Source organism: Coptis chinensis, chromosome 5, assembly GCF_015680905.1.
Source record: "Coptis chinensis isolate HL-2020 chromosome 5, ASM1568090v1, whole genome shotgun sequence".
NCBI classification, from domain to species: domain Eukaryota; kingdom Viridiplantae; phylum Streptophyta; class Magnoliopsida; order Ranunculales; family Ranunculaceae; genus Coptis; species Coptis chinensis.
In genome coordinates, this window is record NC_141460.1 from 77622305 (window position 1) to 77638681 (window position 16377).

The 16377-nt window shown below is 39.6% G+C and overlaps 3 protein-coding genes across 3 annotated transcripts; all 3 read right to left on the reverse strand.

Annotated features, from left to right (window-relative positions):
• Positions 1-2054: 2054 nt before the first annotated feature.
• On the reverse strand, positions 2055-2654 carry LOC147499037 (uncharacterized). The gene is made up of 2 exons (XM_086563402.1): positions 2206-2654; positions 2055-2127 (listed from the first exon to the last, which is right to left on the reverse strand). Exons 1-2 carry the CDS (start codon positions 2652-2654, stop codon positions 2055-2057), a joined length of 522 nt encoding a protein of 173 aa, XP_086419528.1.
• A 10156-nt stretch (positions 2655-12810) lies between these two features.
• On the reverse strand, positions 12811-13200 carry LOC147499038 (uncharacterized). Its single transcript, XM_086563403.1, has one exon. The coding sequence runs from the start codon at positions 13198-13200 to the stop codon at positions 12811-12813; it is 390 nt and encodes a 129-aa protein (XP_086419529.1).
• Positions 13201-14292: 1092 nt separating this feature from the next.
• On the reverse strand, positions 14293-15135 carry LOC147499039 (uncharacterized). The gene has a single exon (XM_086563404.1). It carries the CDS (start codon positions 15133-15135, stop codon positions 14293-14295), a length of 843 nt encoding a protein of 280 aa, XP_086419530.1.
• Between the last annotated feature and the right edge of the window lie 1242 nt (positions 15136-16377).

Below are 16377 nucleotides of genomic sequence, written 5' to 3' on the forward strand. Positions count from 1 at the left end.
TCTACCCATTGAGAAGAATGTCACACTTGTCATTAATTGTAATGTGTGTGGGCATGAGTGTTGTTGTATTATGGGGTATCCATAGTTTGTTGTGTCTGTGTGTTTATGTATGGGTTTTTTAGGTCTTGGTCCTAATAATGTCTGTGTGTTTATGTGTTTATGTATCTCATCTGTCAGTAGGATACCATGTCACAAGTTTCTTAGCATACAAATCCAAATATAGCATACAAATTCCAAACAAAACAGAGGACAAATTTAGCATTCAAAAGAAGTTAAACCAGAGGACAAATTTCAACCAAGATCAGACCAATATAGCATACAAATCCAAAAGTACTTCAAGCAAAAAATAAATCCAAAAGTACACCTACATTTACTCAAAATATCATGCATGACTGAACAACATTATGCCAAATACCCAAAATGTAACTAACATCCCAAAATGTAACTACCTCTGACTTGAATTCACTGGAGGTGTTGAAGGTGTTAGTACATTGTCATCTCTAAACACCAGTCGATATAAACCCCTAGTCCTCACTCTTGTGCCTTCTGTTGGTCCTCTTGGCCTTCTACTTCTCCCTCTGTTTCAATTCCTTGTGCTTGTGCTGGTGTTTCATCATGTTGAACTTCATCTTGTCCTGGTGCTCTGCCTCGACCTCCTTATGTTGGTGCTGCTAGTGTTTCTTTTTGCATTGGAGCATTTCTTCTTTTCCCACCTCTTTTATTTGCTGGTTCAGGTAGATCTGGTGTTAGTTGCATTGGAGGTGCTACTGGTGCTAGTTGTATTGGAGGTGTTGTTGGTGTTTCTTCTTGCATTGGAGCATTCCTTCTTTTCCTACCTCTCTTATTTGCTGGTTCAGGTAGATCTGGTGTTGGTTGCATTAGAGGTGTTGCTGGTACTGCTTGTGCTGCTTTGTTGGTGCTTCTTGTGCTACTGTTGCTGCTTCATTATGGTCTTGTGCACCTTCAAATCATTACTTATTAGTTAATATATATAACTTATGAAAACCACCATATGTATAACTGACATATTTAGAGTTACCTTGGTCTTGAGGCTTCCTTCTTTTGCCATGAACTCCTTTCTTTCTTGCATCACAAGTCAAGGTATTGTGACCAGGTGTTCCACACTTTGCACATTTTATATGAGTTTTAAGTGGTTCATCTTCCCCTCTAATTCTCTGCTTTTTTGGCCTTCCAGCCTTCCTAGTGTTTTCATGAGGCAGAACCAACTCTTCTATGTTACCCTGTTAAGAGTAAGAAACAAAAACAACTCATCAAGTTAGAGTAAACAAGTTGATTCACTAAATTAAAACATTATGGACTTACTATTTCTAGCCAATTCTCAATGTTATCAATTGGATAAAGATAAGTTGCATATGTTGCTATAAATGCTTCTACACTAAAATATGGGCTGCAATACCTGTCAAAAAATATGGAGTGAATTAATAAAGGGTTCCCATTAATAAATTAATAACAAACTAAAATTAAATTAAAAATAATATGAAATTAAGTAAATTATTGAATTACCTTGCCCACTGGGGACTCCTTGACCTGAGAACTGCAACAACATGTACACAAGGCACTCCTGACATTTGCCACTCAATGCAAGAGCATTCAAGTTTGGCAATATCAACATTGTACTTAGTCCCAGTCTTCCTGTTGATTGCTAAATACTGAACATCTGTTACACCTTTAATCTCATACCAATTGTATCTCAACTCCCTCTTTTTTATCATGAACAACACATTTGGGACTATATCACCAGTAATCAATGACATTGACAATTCCCTTCTACCATAAAGTAGTTGCAACAAATCCAGGTTATACTTATCCAGAAAATTGACCAATGGTTTATCTCTGATCTTCAATATCTAGGAATTGAACCTTTCACTGAAATTATTGGTCAACTCATCACACTTTGATATCTAGTCAAAATGTGCCCTAGCCCAACAACTCCTTGGTTCAGTGTCTAACCAATCTAAAGCTTTACTGTCAGTTTTGTTGATAACACCCAATATCCTTGTGAGTTCTTGTTGCTTATAAGCTTTTGTTGCCCCCTAAGCTAGATTTTCCCATAATTCACCACTAAAAACCTTTTTGAAGTTCTTGTACATATGTCTGAAGCAATACCTGTAACAAATAACATACACATATTGTCAGTATTACTTAAATTTGAATTTGGACAAACATATACATAGACATATATACCTGTGATTTGAATCTGGAAAATATTCACCAACAGCACTTATTAGTCCCTTTTGTCTGTCACTAATGAAGGTAAGCTTGTCTTTATGCATGTCTAGATATGGTTTCATCTCACACAAGAAGTGCCTCCATGTATCTCCATTCTCCCCTTTGCATATATAAAAACCAACAGGGAATATTCCTTTCATTGCATCCAATCCAATAGCTGTTAAACAACAACCACCATACTTACTTTTTAGAAAACAACCATCCAGACCAATTAATGGTCTACAGCCATTCAACCATCCATCAAGTGATGATTTGAATGCAACAACAACACCAATGAAACATTTGTACTTAGCACTCACAAAATGCTTGGCAAGGCTACCTGGGTTAGACTTCATAATCTGCCTACACATCTCTGGGACTAGTCTATAACCTTCCTCATAATTTCCATTGATCACTTCAAGCATCGATGTCCTAGCATTCCAAGCAGTCCAATAGGATATGTCAACTCCATAGTCATAAAACATCTCTCTGTATATCCCTTGGTCTGTATTCTGGATGATCTCTCATCTTAATTTCAAGTGCTTGAGCCACCCATGGAGCTCTAGCATGAGTATACTTGTTCTTCTCATCAACTTCACATGTATGTGCATCATTATACTTTATCAGAATAAAAGTATGCTTGTCTTTTCTAGTAAGGGTGGCAGTTATTGTCCACTTACAGCTAGGATCTTTGCATACCAAAATGTATCTCTCCCTGTCATTTCTCACTTGTTGTGTACTAAACTTGTGCTTAATTGCCATTGTCTGGAAAAACTCTCTACATTCCTCTACCAGTAGCCCATGTCATTTTAGGCTTCAACTCACATGTGCCAAACCTTTTAGAAGCTTCAACTGGGTTAGCAACCTTAGACATCTCCTCAGCCTCAAAAACATTAGTTGTTCCCTGCATAAAGTTCCCCAACACAGTGCCTTGCAGTTCTTCTTCTAAATTTTTGACTTCATCATCAACCACCATTGCATCAATATCATTGCCTAACTCATTATCAGAGTACTCACTATCTAGAGGACAATAGTCTTCATCATCACTCTCTTGTGAACTGCTATCATACCCTGCATCCATCCAAGTACCAAAAACTGGTCCAAATGTTTGACCATACTCATACCTAGCCTTTTCAATATTACTTCCACCATGATTAAATTCCTCATCTACATCAACCCTTATAGCATCAACCCTTACAACATCACCATGATCATTATTAGACTCATTCAATTCATCTAGAAAGTCATTAATATTATGAGCACAAAAATCAGGCTCAATAGGATCTAGTTGAGACAAGTGCACACCAGGCTCAATGTGCTCCTCAACCACATTCTCAGTCAACTCATCTCTTGCTTCTGGCTCAACATTTTCTTCATCATCAAAATGTCGAAGATCATTGGCTCTCCATTAGGACCTAAAAGTGGTTTAGTTTTCAGTATGTTAAGCCTGTTGGACTTTCTTAAAGGTGTGATTGGTTTTTTAGTGGAAACTGGTTTTTGTTTTTGAGTGGCAAATGGTTTAGATTTTTGAGATTGAACTGGGTTAGGTTGTTCTTGAGTGGTATCTGGTTTTTGTTTTTGAGTGGCAAATGGTTTAGGATTTTGAGATTGAACTTGGTTAGGTTGTTCTTGAGTGGAAACTTTAATGGGAACTAGAACTAGAACTGGATTACTATTACATAATCTAGGTGATCTTCTAACACTTTCACAGACTTGTATAGGTTTCTTTAATGTTCTAGGTATGGATTTAAGTGGTGGTGGAGAGTTATCAGCAGATAATCTTGGCATTGCGCTTGGTGGAGGTGGAGGTGGGAAGACAAATAAGTTTTTTTTTTTTTTTTTTTATCCATCAAATGTTTGTCTTCTGTTATCCTACATAAGTTCCCTTCAATCAAACTTGCAATCTGAAACTCAACTCTTTCACCAACCTGTTTGTGCACATCCTTTTCCAAATCTAGCCAACAAATCTCATCCCCATCATACTTCACAGACTCTTGCTTACCCCCCTTGTATTCACTAGTCTTAATCTTCCCAGGGATAGTTCTCCCCCACTTACCACCATAATGAATGACAAATTCCCTTTCGCCTAGTAAAGGACTGGCCATAGTACTCAACTAACAAGGCTACCTACATACAAACAACATTCAAACCAAACCATCACTAATACTTCATACAATATCAACAAACCAATTTGATTCACAATTATTACATTCAAACAAAATAAATCAGATATGTAACGACAATAAATTAGACAACAAAATAAAACCAAACCATGCAATTTGATATGTAACAAACCAATTTGATTATCAGACAACAAAATAAAACCAAACCATGCAATTTGATATGTAACAAACCAATTTGATTATCAAACAACAAAATAGAATATCAGATTTGGAAAACCAATAAACAGCACAAATAGAATATCATACAACAAAATAAAATAAAAAATAATTACGTTGAAACAAGGGAACCCTTGAAACAATATTAGCAAATCCATCACTAATACTTCATACAAAAAACAATTAGTCCTACTAGAAAATAAAAAAATTAGTTTTTAGTCCATGTTTCACTTTAGATTTTTAGTCCATGTTTTTACTACACCAAACCATGCAATGATAAAGTCGCAACCAAACAAACTCATGAAAAATTACTTTCAATTTGAAATTTTACCAAAGAGATTCCAAAAGGATATTCAAACTCATGAAAAAGCCACCATATTTCCAAGAACAAGACTACTTTCATGAAAAATATTTAAACTCATGAAAACAATATTTTTACTAGAAACGTGTATAAAAACCTAATCTTTAAGCAACAACCTTCCTTTTTTGGCTAACAGCAACTAAAGATGACCTCAAATCAACAATGATCAGTTCATAATCTCAATTCTACAACAATCTACAGCAATACTTCATAAAACTTCATAAACAACGACGATCACCAACTCAAACGATATAATGTGAGAGAACAATGCAGGAGTTATGTGAGAGAGAAGACGAGGAGTTAGGCCATCGTTAAAGTTTGTGTTTTCACTAATGAAAGAGGATGAATGTGAGAGAGAAGGTTATGTTTTTACGAATGTTAGGGTTTTGGAGTGAGAGTGAGAGAGAACAACGCAGTGAATATGTGGTGGGAAATTTTCCCTCCTTATTTCTCCCGAGATGCGCGAAATGCGATACTTCAAAACTGACGGTCACTAATTTCAAATCCGACACGTGTTTATTTAATTTATTATAAGTGAAATCACGTGATATTGCACACGAGGGTAGTATTGCCATTTCGAAAATACAAGCAGATTGACCACGGTCAACTCAGTTGACTTGCAGTCAAGAACCAAAAGTAGGACTAAACCCTAATATTCAAGCTTTTCTGGACCAAATCTTAATAAACCAACTATTAGTAGGACTAAGACCTAAAAACCCCAATAAATATCCCTAGTATAATAAACCATGTATTTGTCGTTCTATATCAAACAACCAACACCCCAAACTTATTTGGGGGTAGCGTATTTTCATCATGAAGAACAGAATACAGGTGTATCGCTGTTTTTGTTCATGTTTCTATGGTAATATCTTTCCTTATCTCTTAATACTTTGAGGACAAATCATAGTTCTATTTGGGGGTGGTATAGTAACATTTTGCAAAAACTAGGTATTTTATATATAGTATATATAATAGTATATTTCTTCATTTCTAAATTTTTTTTTCAAAAAAGACCAAAAATATTTTTTCGTTTAGTATTAAAAAGTCTCTCATTATAGCAATAAAGTAAAGACTTATTATTTGTACTTAGACTAATATATGTACAATAGTTTCTACATCTTTTCATGAATGACATGCATCAGTATTTGTTTGTATATAGTAGTTAGTTATATTAACAATAGAAAACCTCAAAAGGCTTTTGAGGTTTTGAAATGATGTTAAAAAGTCATGTTTTGACTAATTTGTTTACGTTCACTACTGTCATAGATGCTTGTTCCATTCTTTCGGAAGTTGAAAATGGTAGAAAAATTCATGCCCATGTTGAGATTATTGGGTTAAAAGATGATACTAGAGTTTGTACATCGCTTATCAATATGTATGGGAAGTGTAATGATGATGTTGAAGCTCGTAAAGTTTTTGATACGATGGTTTATAGGAGTGTAGTTTCTTGGACTTCTATGATAGCAGTGTATGTGCAAAATGCATTAGGGGAGAAAGCACTTTTGTTGCTTAGGAAATTCATTGTGTCAATGTCACCGAATCATTTTACTTTAGGAAGCGTTATTATTGCTTGTGCAAGCTTGGGTAGGTTAGCTGCAGGGAAATTAAAGTGACACATGAAGCTGTATTTTGCCGTGGTTATGATGGTAATAATGTTATTGCGAGTACACTGGTTAATATGTACGCTAAATATGGTTGCATTACATATTCGAATAAGGTTTTTCGGATGATTCAGAACTCATCTGTTATTCCATATACATCAATGATTGTGGGAGCTGCAAAGTATGGGTAGGGGAATTTGTCACTAGACCTCTTTCAAGAGATGCTTGAAAGGGGAATTAAACCCAATGATGTAACTTTTCTTGGCGTTTTGCATGCTTGTAACCATTCAGGTCTTGTTGACATAGGCCTTGAATATTTGAATTCAATGTACACAAAGCATGGGAAAGTTCCTGATGCAAAACATTACATTTGCACAGGTCGCCTTAATGAAGCTCACCAGTTGGCTAAGACTATTCTTACAGAATCTATCGTGGCACTTGGAGATGTAAAGGTTGAGCTTGCAGATCTGGGGCGGCTAGTTGATCCATCACGACCTAATTAATTGGAATTTTGGGATTAGGTAAGTTGTCTTCTTCTTGTTATTGTGTTCTTGCATTCTTGCATTCTTGCTCACTTGAGATCTTGTTGTTTTTGCCATTATCGAATTTTGGAAGAAAGAACGTGGAAGAAGGGCTGTTGGTAAGAACCACAGGCGGTGCCAATTATGTTTGGGTAGAAACTCGTCCCTAATTGTAATGAATTGTTGAGACTGTACCACAAAGGCTGCCTACGTATCCAAATCATTCTCTGGAATCAAGTTTCTCAAATGAACGTAGTTCTTTGTTTAAAAGGAATGGAGTATTTATAGGATAATAATGAGAAATATCCATTTCCCTAATTGCTAGAAAATCTTCCGTAATTATGTGAAATCTTAATATGAAAGCATATATTGACAAATATATATTTTTAAATATGAACTTGCTATATCTAGCTTATGGTGCCATACTTGTGGCAGCTCTGGCATACCCTATTAGTGGGAAGCGCTGACATGCCATGATAATGGGCAGCGCAGGCATGCATGCCATGATTATGGGTAGCGTTGACATGTCATGCTAATAGGCAGTGTGACATGCCATAATTTTGGGTAGTGCAGGCATGCCATAATAGTGGGCAGCGTACATAGTAGTGCAGTGGGTGGCGGTATAATGGTACCCAACGATGGTTGTTAATATAGGGGAAATGGTCTTTACCTTGGCACAAGTTCTAAATGTGGCAGGTACTCTCAGGAGCACTTCTCACACAAGATAAACTGGTGAGGATCAAGATATTAAATAGCTCTAAATGTATATTCTACAACAAAGAGAGAGAAAACACTAGTCACTTGTTCTTCAACTGTGATTACACGAGTAGTATATGGAAGGAGGTAACCAGCGTACTGGGATTCCAAAGAAATGTACAAGTCGCACATGAAGAATGGAGATGGATCTTAGACATAGCAAAGAAGAAAGAACACTGCTATGAGATCTTTAAGGTATGCCTAGCCACCACTCTATATTGGACTTGGAGAGAAAAGAATAACAGAAGATTAAAAAAGAGGCTATGAAAGAACTCTATGTAAGGGATTGATAATAGAGATCAAAAGAATTCTGCAGAACAGGATTACTAGGATACAAGATAATCCTAGGAATAGAAAACTTATTAGCAGACTGAATATCTCGGTAAAGTTTAAACTCCCTAATCTCATCTCCTTCAAATGGGAACCACCAGCTCCAAGAATACTGAAGCTTAACACAGATGGGAGTCTCAGACATGATGGGGCTAGTTCAGGTGGCATCATTAGAGATCATAATGGGGACACAAGGTTAGGCTATACAATAGGAGCAACAAGGTATGTTTTAGCGCAGGAGATAAATACAATTTTGCAAGGGCTGAGGATATGTGTTTGAGAAGGCTACATGAAGATCAAGATAGCCAAAGACTCCAGAAGAGCTGCCCAAATTCTAAACAAAATAGAAGATATTCCATGTACTGCTGAGGATGAGGTGCAAGAAATATGGGAGTTGAAACAACGACTTCAAGAAGTGCTAATTGTCCATGTTTACAGAGAGGCTAACCGAGCAGCTGTTTTCTAGCCTCTTTAAGAGGGCCAAAGGGTAGTAACATCTTTACTAACCCCCCAAACAAAGGAACTGGACAAAATTCTTGTAGAGGATTACAATATGTATGTCTAAGATTATAAAGCCATATATAGGTAGAAGTTGCTTATGAGGAGGGATTATAAACCGCTTGCTTTTTTTGCAAAAAAAAAAAAATTGTTAATATGTGTTAATACTAGAACTTATTCCTGCACGTTATGATATTGTTGACGCATCACAAGTTCACAACTCTTTTACGATTGGTGGAATGTCGGGGTAAAAAGTTAACCCGACACTCCCGATGTATTGGTGCTTCCGAAAGCTCGAAAGAGATGGAGATTAGGGTTTTTGAGGAAGAGAGACTGTCCAATGTTCTGCTTGCCTACGTACCCAGTCAGGAATCCAGGATCAAGTCTCTTAAAAACGTAGTTCTGGAGGCTGTAGAAGCCTCCATGTATATAGCAATCTCCTGCCTTGGCGGCCAAGAAACTGATTCTCGGAGATTGCCTTCCTTGATGAATCATATCATGACTCTATCTCAAATAGGATCATTCCCCAAGATTTCATTCTATCCTTGTGCAAGATCTTATCGGATTGCACTAGGATCTAATCGGGTTATTGGTTCAGAATGATCTGGACGGATTGGGTCCATGAAATTGGGCCACCTGGATGGGCCCTGGACCTGTTGTGAACTCTGACGGATTAGAGGGCGGATTATCCAAAGTGTTTTTTGACAGCACCGAATTGGTCCGATGCTGGTCTTACACCCGGTCCATGGTTCGAGTACACTTTGGACCGAAAATATGACGTAGGGTACACACATTGCCCCCTCTTCAACATATGAGCAAACGAAGATGAAGATGATATGTTGAAGAATTAAAGTGTTGAGAAAAACCAAAATTACATAATAAGGAATGTGTAACGTGTAATGTGAAATAATAAGGAATATGTAATGGAGAAGAGCGAAAAAGTGTGAAAATAGTCGAAATAAACAAAAGTGAAAAAATTGAAGGGTAAAAATGAAAATGACTTTTGTAGTTAAATAGTGAAAAAGAAATGGGAGGGAGAGTGAATTTTTTTTACAATGAAGGACTTAAACTAAAAATTGAGAGAAGTGGGTGTAAAGGCATAAGAGGGGCTAAAGGCAAAAGGTGGGAAAAGTAAAAAAGGTTGGTGGGGTAAAAAAAAGATGTGGGTAATAAATGGGTGGGTGGGTGGATAGTGTAAAAGAATGAGATACCAATTGTGTGGGTGGGGAGTGAAAGAATGAGATAAGAAGATAAAGAAGAATAAGAGGACAAGTGAAGAGCTAAGCCTTACCATGTAAGTGTGCTTCCATTTTTCACTTAATTCCTTTGTGTAGTTGTTGCTAGATGTTAGTTAGGTAAAACCTTTCACTTCTACCTTATGATCTTGTAAGGGATCACATAAAACACATAGCTTGGGTACTTTAGTGGGTAAAATGAGTGACCAATTTAGTGATATGGCCATGGAAGAGGCTAACCTGGCCTAAAAATGAACAATATATATAAGCTGAAGCAGACCTGACCCAGCTAGCAAATTGCTGACCGACAAGAAAACATGCTAACCCGGCCTGAAAACTACTGACCCGACAAGAAAACAGGTTGACCCGGCCTAAAAATGGAGAAAAATCGATGGACCAAGAGTTAAGTAGGCTTGAACCGGCCTGTATATAGTCAAAATCGGTGGGAAACCGCCTGAACCAGTTGGGAAAAGCCAGAATTGGCAAGAAAAACGCCTGGACAAGCTAGAAAACGCTTGAACTGCCTGAAAAACGCCAGACCCAGTTGGAAAAATGCCTGAACCGGTTTAAAAAATGCCTGAACTAGCCAGTCGCCGGTGCCTATGGTAGAAGGTCAGCATATTAAATAAACTGATGGGCTGTTGGATGGGCCTCATATTTGTCTTTTGGGCTTTGTGAATAAGATCTGATGGGCCGTTTTTTTTTTGAATGGGCCTTTTGTATAAGATTTGGAAGGCTATTCTATGATGAATAAGAACATAACCGAATGGGCTATTTTTGAAAAGGCTTAGCTGTGTAGAAATAAAATGCAATGGAATAGATGTTTAATGGCATGGGCTAAAAAGATGAATTAGAGCATAACCGTATGAAACATATTAATGTGTCGTTTACTGTAGGACGACACATGCACCACCAATTCAACGATGGGTGCCAGGAAACAATTTGATAATGGATCGTACGATGAATAGACTAACAATTGAAGATATTCGACATAGATTCAATATATCTGACTACATTGGGATTCGAAAACCGCATGAGAGGGGAAAAACGTTAACGGATGTAGTGAGACATGGTGACGTGATTGTTAGTTACTATCAACTTCTCTTTGGTCTGCGTTTTCCTCTAAACGAGCTCTTGGTCTATTTACTATCCATGTGGGAGGCTTCTCTAGGTCAAATGCATGTAACGTTTTACATGATCATATCCCGTCTTGAAGCGATTTGGCAAGCTTACAATTTGCATTTGAATTGTGAGTCCATATACTATCTCTTAGTTCCGAAACCTGTGCCTTCCAGGGGCCGTATTTGCCTGCGGGTGTCATCTTAAGTTGGGGGGTTGGAGTTTACTGGATTTCTTCGTACCCATAAAGGATGGGACACACTGTGTTACATACTCAACAACTGGAGGCAGCCTGATTACGAGGACTTTATCCCGTGTACATTTAAAGGTAAATTGACCCTCTAAATGAATTCAAATTAATCATGTATGTTTTACAACTAACCAAATTTGCCATTCCTGATCAGGTGTAGATGAGATTCTTGCTCATGAAGGGGAATTGACTGAAGAGATGTGGAGTAATCTGAATTTATTGTGCAGCCTACCGCCAATGACATATGATTTGTCATACCCAGATGAGGTGGTGTGGTGGATACGTGATATAATGCCAACGCCGGTAGGTACTTGTCATGTTGGTGGTGGGGTGCCGAGAGCGCCAGGAAGTGCAACCTGTAGTAGTGATCCTCCCCGTGGTGCACGAGTACCAAACGTGGCAAGGGAGGCAGCCAAAGATGCATGGAAGGCCTCGCCGGAGACTGGCTACCCGTCACGTATCGTATGTGCCACCGGTTTACTCGTGGGAGCACACCGAAAGTGTGAGTTCTAGGGTTGCACCCAGTATCCATTTGAACTCTGAAGATAATGCTGGAACTCCACTTGGAAATAATTTTACCACAGGTAACTCATAGGTGTGCGAGCAGTGCATTTATTCGGAACAGCTGACTTTGTTACTCGGAAATAAAAGCTGACTTTAATTCTGCTTGTTAAGAACAGTGCCTGGTCTGTCGCAAAGGAGGAATTAATCTTATTGTTAGTAGCTCAGAAGACGAGGAACCAGATGCCCCCAGAAATGATCGAGGGAAAGGTGTGCAGATGGCCCCATACGGTTATGACTTTTGGGTCAGCTGCCACTAGTTCCAGTGATTTTAGGTTTCGGGTTAAGAGTGGCAATCTTTCAAAAGTACCCTTAGATATAGTGCCTATTAGTATTATAGGACCGACCTTTGCTGCAGATAGATCACTTGGATCTGATGGTTGTTCGGCGTCACATAAAGAGCGTACCCCTACTGTATCTGATACATGAATGGAAGTACTAAATTCCATGTCCTCTGGATCTTGTGGCCGTCGAGCTACCTATAGGCAATTTCCAAATCCTGATCATGCTCCCCGAGTGTCGTCGCCTGTGCTGCCATCTGAGGAGATTATCGAAGCGATTAACACACTACAACGGGATTTAAACCGGGTAAACAAATGCACTTGAACCTATAATTTTACTAGTAAAGAAACGAGATAATATGTTAATATTTATATTGAAAAAATGCAGCTACGGGTGGTAGCCACACGACGCTATGAGATCCATAAGGAGGAGAAGGCTCGCTTAGCCAGAGATATCGCAGCGCGAGATGCGGAGCTTAATGCGCTGAAGGAGGAGTTATCCCGTTACCGTAACAGTGCTTGAACTGTTCCTATCGTAGTTTAGATTTGGTGCTCATATATGTCATGAATTAGCTTGTTTGAAATTTGGAGAGATAAAAACTCTGTCGATAAGTTGGATATGTTGAAATTTATTGATGATAAATGGAAGGAAAGTACAATGTGTGAAATTTATTGGTGGAACTAATGATAAGTAATTTACTTGTGAAAAAAACGCAAATGAGACGCGTTCTAGGGTTTGGTGAGAATATCGCTAGTCAAGTTCTTGAGAAAATAAGAACCCTTAGATGCGAGCCTTTTAACGACAAAAGGGCCCTCCCAGTTTTCACAGAGTTTCCCGCTGTTGGGTTCTTCGTTGCTCCTTGGCCTTGTACGCAAGACCCAATTACCTGGTTTGAATGCTCGTGCGCGCAACTTCTTGTCATAACTGCGCTTCATAGAGTCCTGGTAAGTTATGAGATTTTGCAGGGCTTCATCTCTAAGCTCCTCCACCATGGCTTTGTCACGAGCCAAGATGCTAACATTTGTCTCTGTGGAGATGGCTTGTGTTCGCACTGTTGGAGCGATTACTTCAGTTGGGAGTACTGCTTCCATTCCATATGCCAATGAAAAGGGTGACATTCCTGTTGAATGACGAGGGGTTGTCCTATAAGCCCAAAACACCCCCGGTAATTGTTTGGCCCAGTTTCCTTTGGCTGATTCAAGCCTTTTCTTCAACGTGTCAAGAATGACACAGTTTGTTGCTTTCGCCTATCCATTTCCCTGGGGATAGTAGGGCGCAGAGAAGTTATGTCGTATCTTTAGGAATTTGCAAAAGATGTGGATCTTAGTAGAATAAAACTATCGTCTGTTGTCCGATACCATTTCAGTTGGGACTCCGAATCGGCACACAATATCGCGCCAAATGAACCGTTTGACATCTGAAGACTGAATCTGACTTAAGGATACAACTTCAATGAAGTAATCAGTTGTGACCAATAGAAACCTTACGTTACCTGGTGCCTTAGGTAAAGGACCCACAATGTCGAGTCCCCACTTAGCAAATGGCCAAGGGCTAAGTATGGGATGAAGCTCAGTTGCAGGAAGCTTAATGATCCGAGCATGTTTCTGGCATGGTACACATATTTGGACAAACCGTTTGGCATCCTTTTGCATATATGGCCACCAGTATCCTTGGGTGAAAGCTTTGTGAGCGAGACTCCTACCACCTGAATGATTGCCACAGATTCCTTCCTGAATTTCTTTGAAGATATGTTGTCCCTGTTCCGGAGTAAGGCACCGGAGGAGTGGGCCTGAACCCATGGGCTTCCTGTAAAGGCGGGATCCCCCCTCCGAGGTAGGTAACAAAACAAACTGCCACGCATCCCGTTTGACTTTGTCAGATAAAACCTTATCTACAGGGAGTTCTCCAGTCTCGAAGAATTCAACCAGATTCCGACGCCAATCGGGAAGTAGAAGTTCCATTGAGTCGATGTTGGAAAACTGATTGTTTGGTATGTTAGGAGTATTGTCAGCAAGATCTGTTTCGGAATCAGTTGCAGAGTCTTCCTCCTGTACAACCTCATTTTCCACCACTACAGAGTCAATACCTATCGTGGGAGAGATGTTAGTGTCCTGCGCATGGTTGTGAGGAGAATCCGGAGTGGGATGCTCTTGGTGCTTGTCCCGCGCTTTGCGGCGCGTTGTGACTACGTAAATCTGCGTGAATGCCTTTCATTCTGCAGCGTAGACGTCAGCCATATCTGGCAATGGGATGTCGATGCTAAGCATTAACTGGACCTCTACCCTGATATTTCGAGGTTCAATTGAATCAACTGCTGTTGAAAGGTAGGTCAATGCATCGGCGTGCCGAACATCATTTCTTGGTCTATGCGAAATTGAGATGCACTCAAATTTTGTAGCGAGATCGCGAATAACATCTAAATAAGCCGCCATTCGCTCATCTCGTACCTGATATGACCCTCCAAACTGACAAGCAACTAGCTTAGAATCCGTTACCATATTGATTTTCTTTTCCCCCATTTCAAGCGCCACTCTCATTCCAAATATTGCGGCTTCATTATTGGAAGCAGGAAAGCAAAGTCGGACGGACCTTTCGATTCGGACACCGTTGGGGTCGACTATCACACAACCGATCCCGGATCCCTTCCTATTACTGGAACCATCTGTATGCACAACCCACACCTCACCTCCGGCGAGATTCTCGTCAACGGAGTCAGGTTGGTGGTTGGGAAAATCTTGTAGCTGTTTGTCCTCGAATAACTCGGGCAAAACCACGATATCTTCTACTGGGAAATCCGCCATCAAAGAAGCTAATGCTTGACCTTTTTTGGCAGTGCGAGGTTCATATAAGATGTTGTAAGCACTTAGATAGCTAGACCAATCAGTGAGGTGACCAGACTCTTCGGCTCGTTTGAGTGCCTTGCGAAAGGGATATTTTGTATATACTTTAACAACACGTCCCTGAAAATATGGCTTAAGCCTGCGTGCTGCATTCACCAGGGCAAACGCTATTTTCTCAATTTTAGAATATTTACTCTCTGATCCAGTTAACATTTTGCTAATGAAGTAGATCGGGCGCTCCTCCGGGTTTTCCATGAACAATACTGCGCTTACTACGATCTCAGAAGCTACCAAATAAATTCCAATGTCTTGGCCGGTTTGCAGACTGACCAGGACGGGGGGTGATACCAAGTAAGCTTTAATTTCTTTGAAAGCCATATCACAGTCCTCATTTCAAATTGAGGCACCTTTCAAAGTTTGAAAAAGTAGCCTGCATCGATGTGAATATTTTGATATAAATCGATTTAGGGCTGCCAAATGACCAGCGAGCCGCTGAATTTCCTTTTTATTCGATGGTAGTGGCATGTCAAGAATAGCCCGAATCTGTTCAGGGTTTGCCTCAATACCCCGTCGAGTCGTCATAAATCCTAAGAATTTTCCAGACGCTAACCCAAAAGAACATTTCGATGGGTTCAACTTCAGTTTGTATCTTACGAGCCTATCGAATACCTCTTGTAAATTTTAAAGGTGGTCGGGTGTTTCTTTGGATTTGAATACCATGTCATCGATGTAAACTTCCATGATACGCCTAATCAGATCGACAAACATTGTATTCATCATCCTTTGATAGGTGGCGCCTGCATTTTTCAAACCGAATGACATGACTCTAAAGCAATACAAGCCTTGGACCGTGAGGAATGCCGTGTGCTCCTGGTCTTCCTCAAGCAGAGGTATCTGGTTATAACCAGAGAAAGCATACATGAACAACAGACGCTCGAATCTCGAGGTTGTATCGATTAGATCTGAGATGCAAGGTAATGGGTATGGATGCACTAGGCAAGCTTTGTTTAGGTTGGTGAAATCAATGCAACCCCTGAGCTTCCCATTTTTCTTTGGAACCGCGACGATATTGGATACCCAAGTTGGGTATTCAATGGGCTTAATGAACCCTGCTCCAAGCAGTTTACCAATCTTGTCATTGACCTTCACTTTTCATTATGGAGCCATCCTTTTTGGCCTTTGTCGAACTGATTTGAATCTCGAGTTAATATTTCTGGCAAACTGATTTGTCGAACTGTGGCAAGCGACATCCTTGTCGATTCTGGGCATTTGGTCGATATTCCATGCAAATATTTCTTGATAATCCCCTAACAAGTGAATTAGAGCTCTTTTTTCGGATGGGTAAGCCAGCAGCGATGAAAGTAGTTTCATGGCTCTCGCCCCCTATCTGAACTTCTTCCAACTGATCGATTGAGGGACCTTCTGCAGAGCGTCAGGCTTCTCGTACCTGATAAG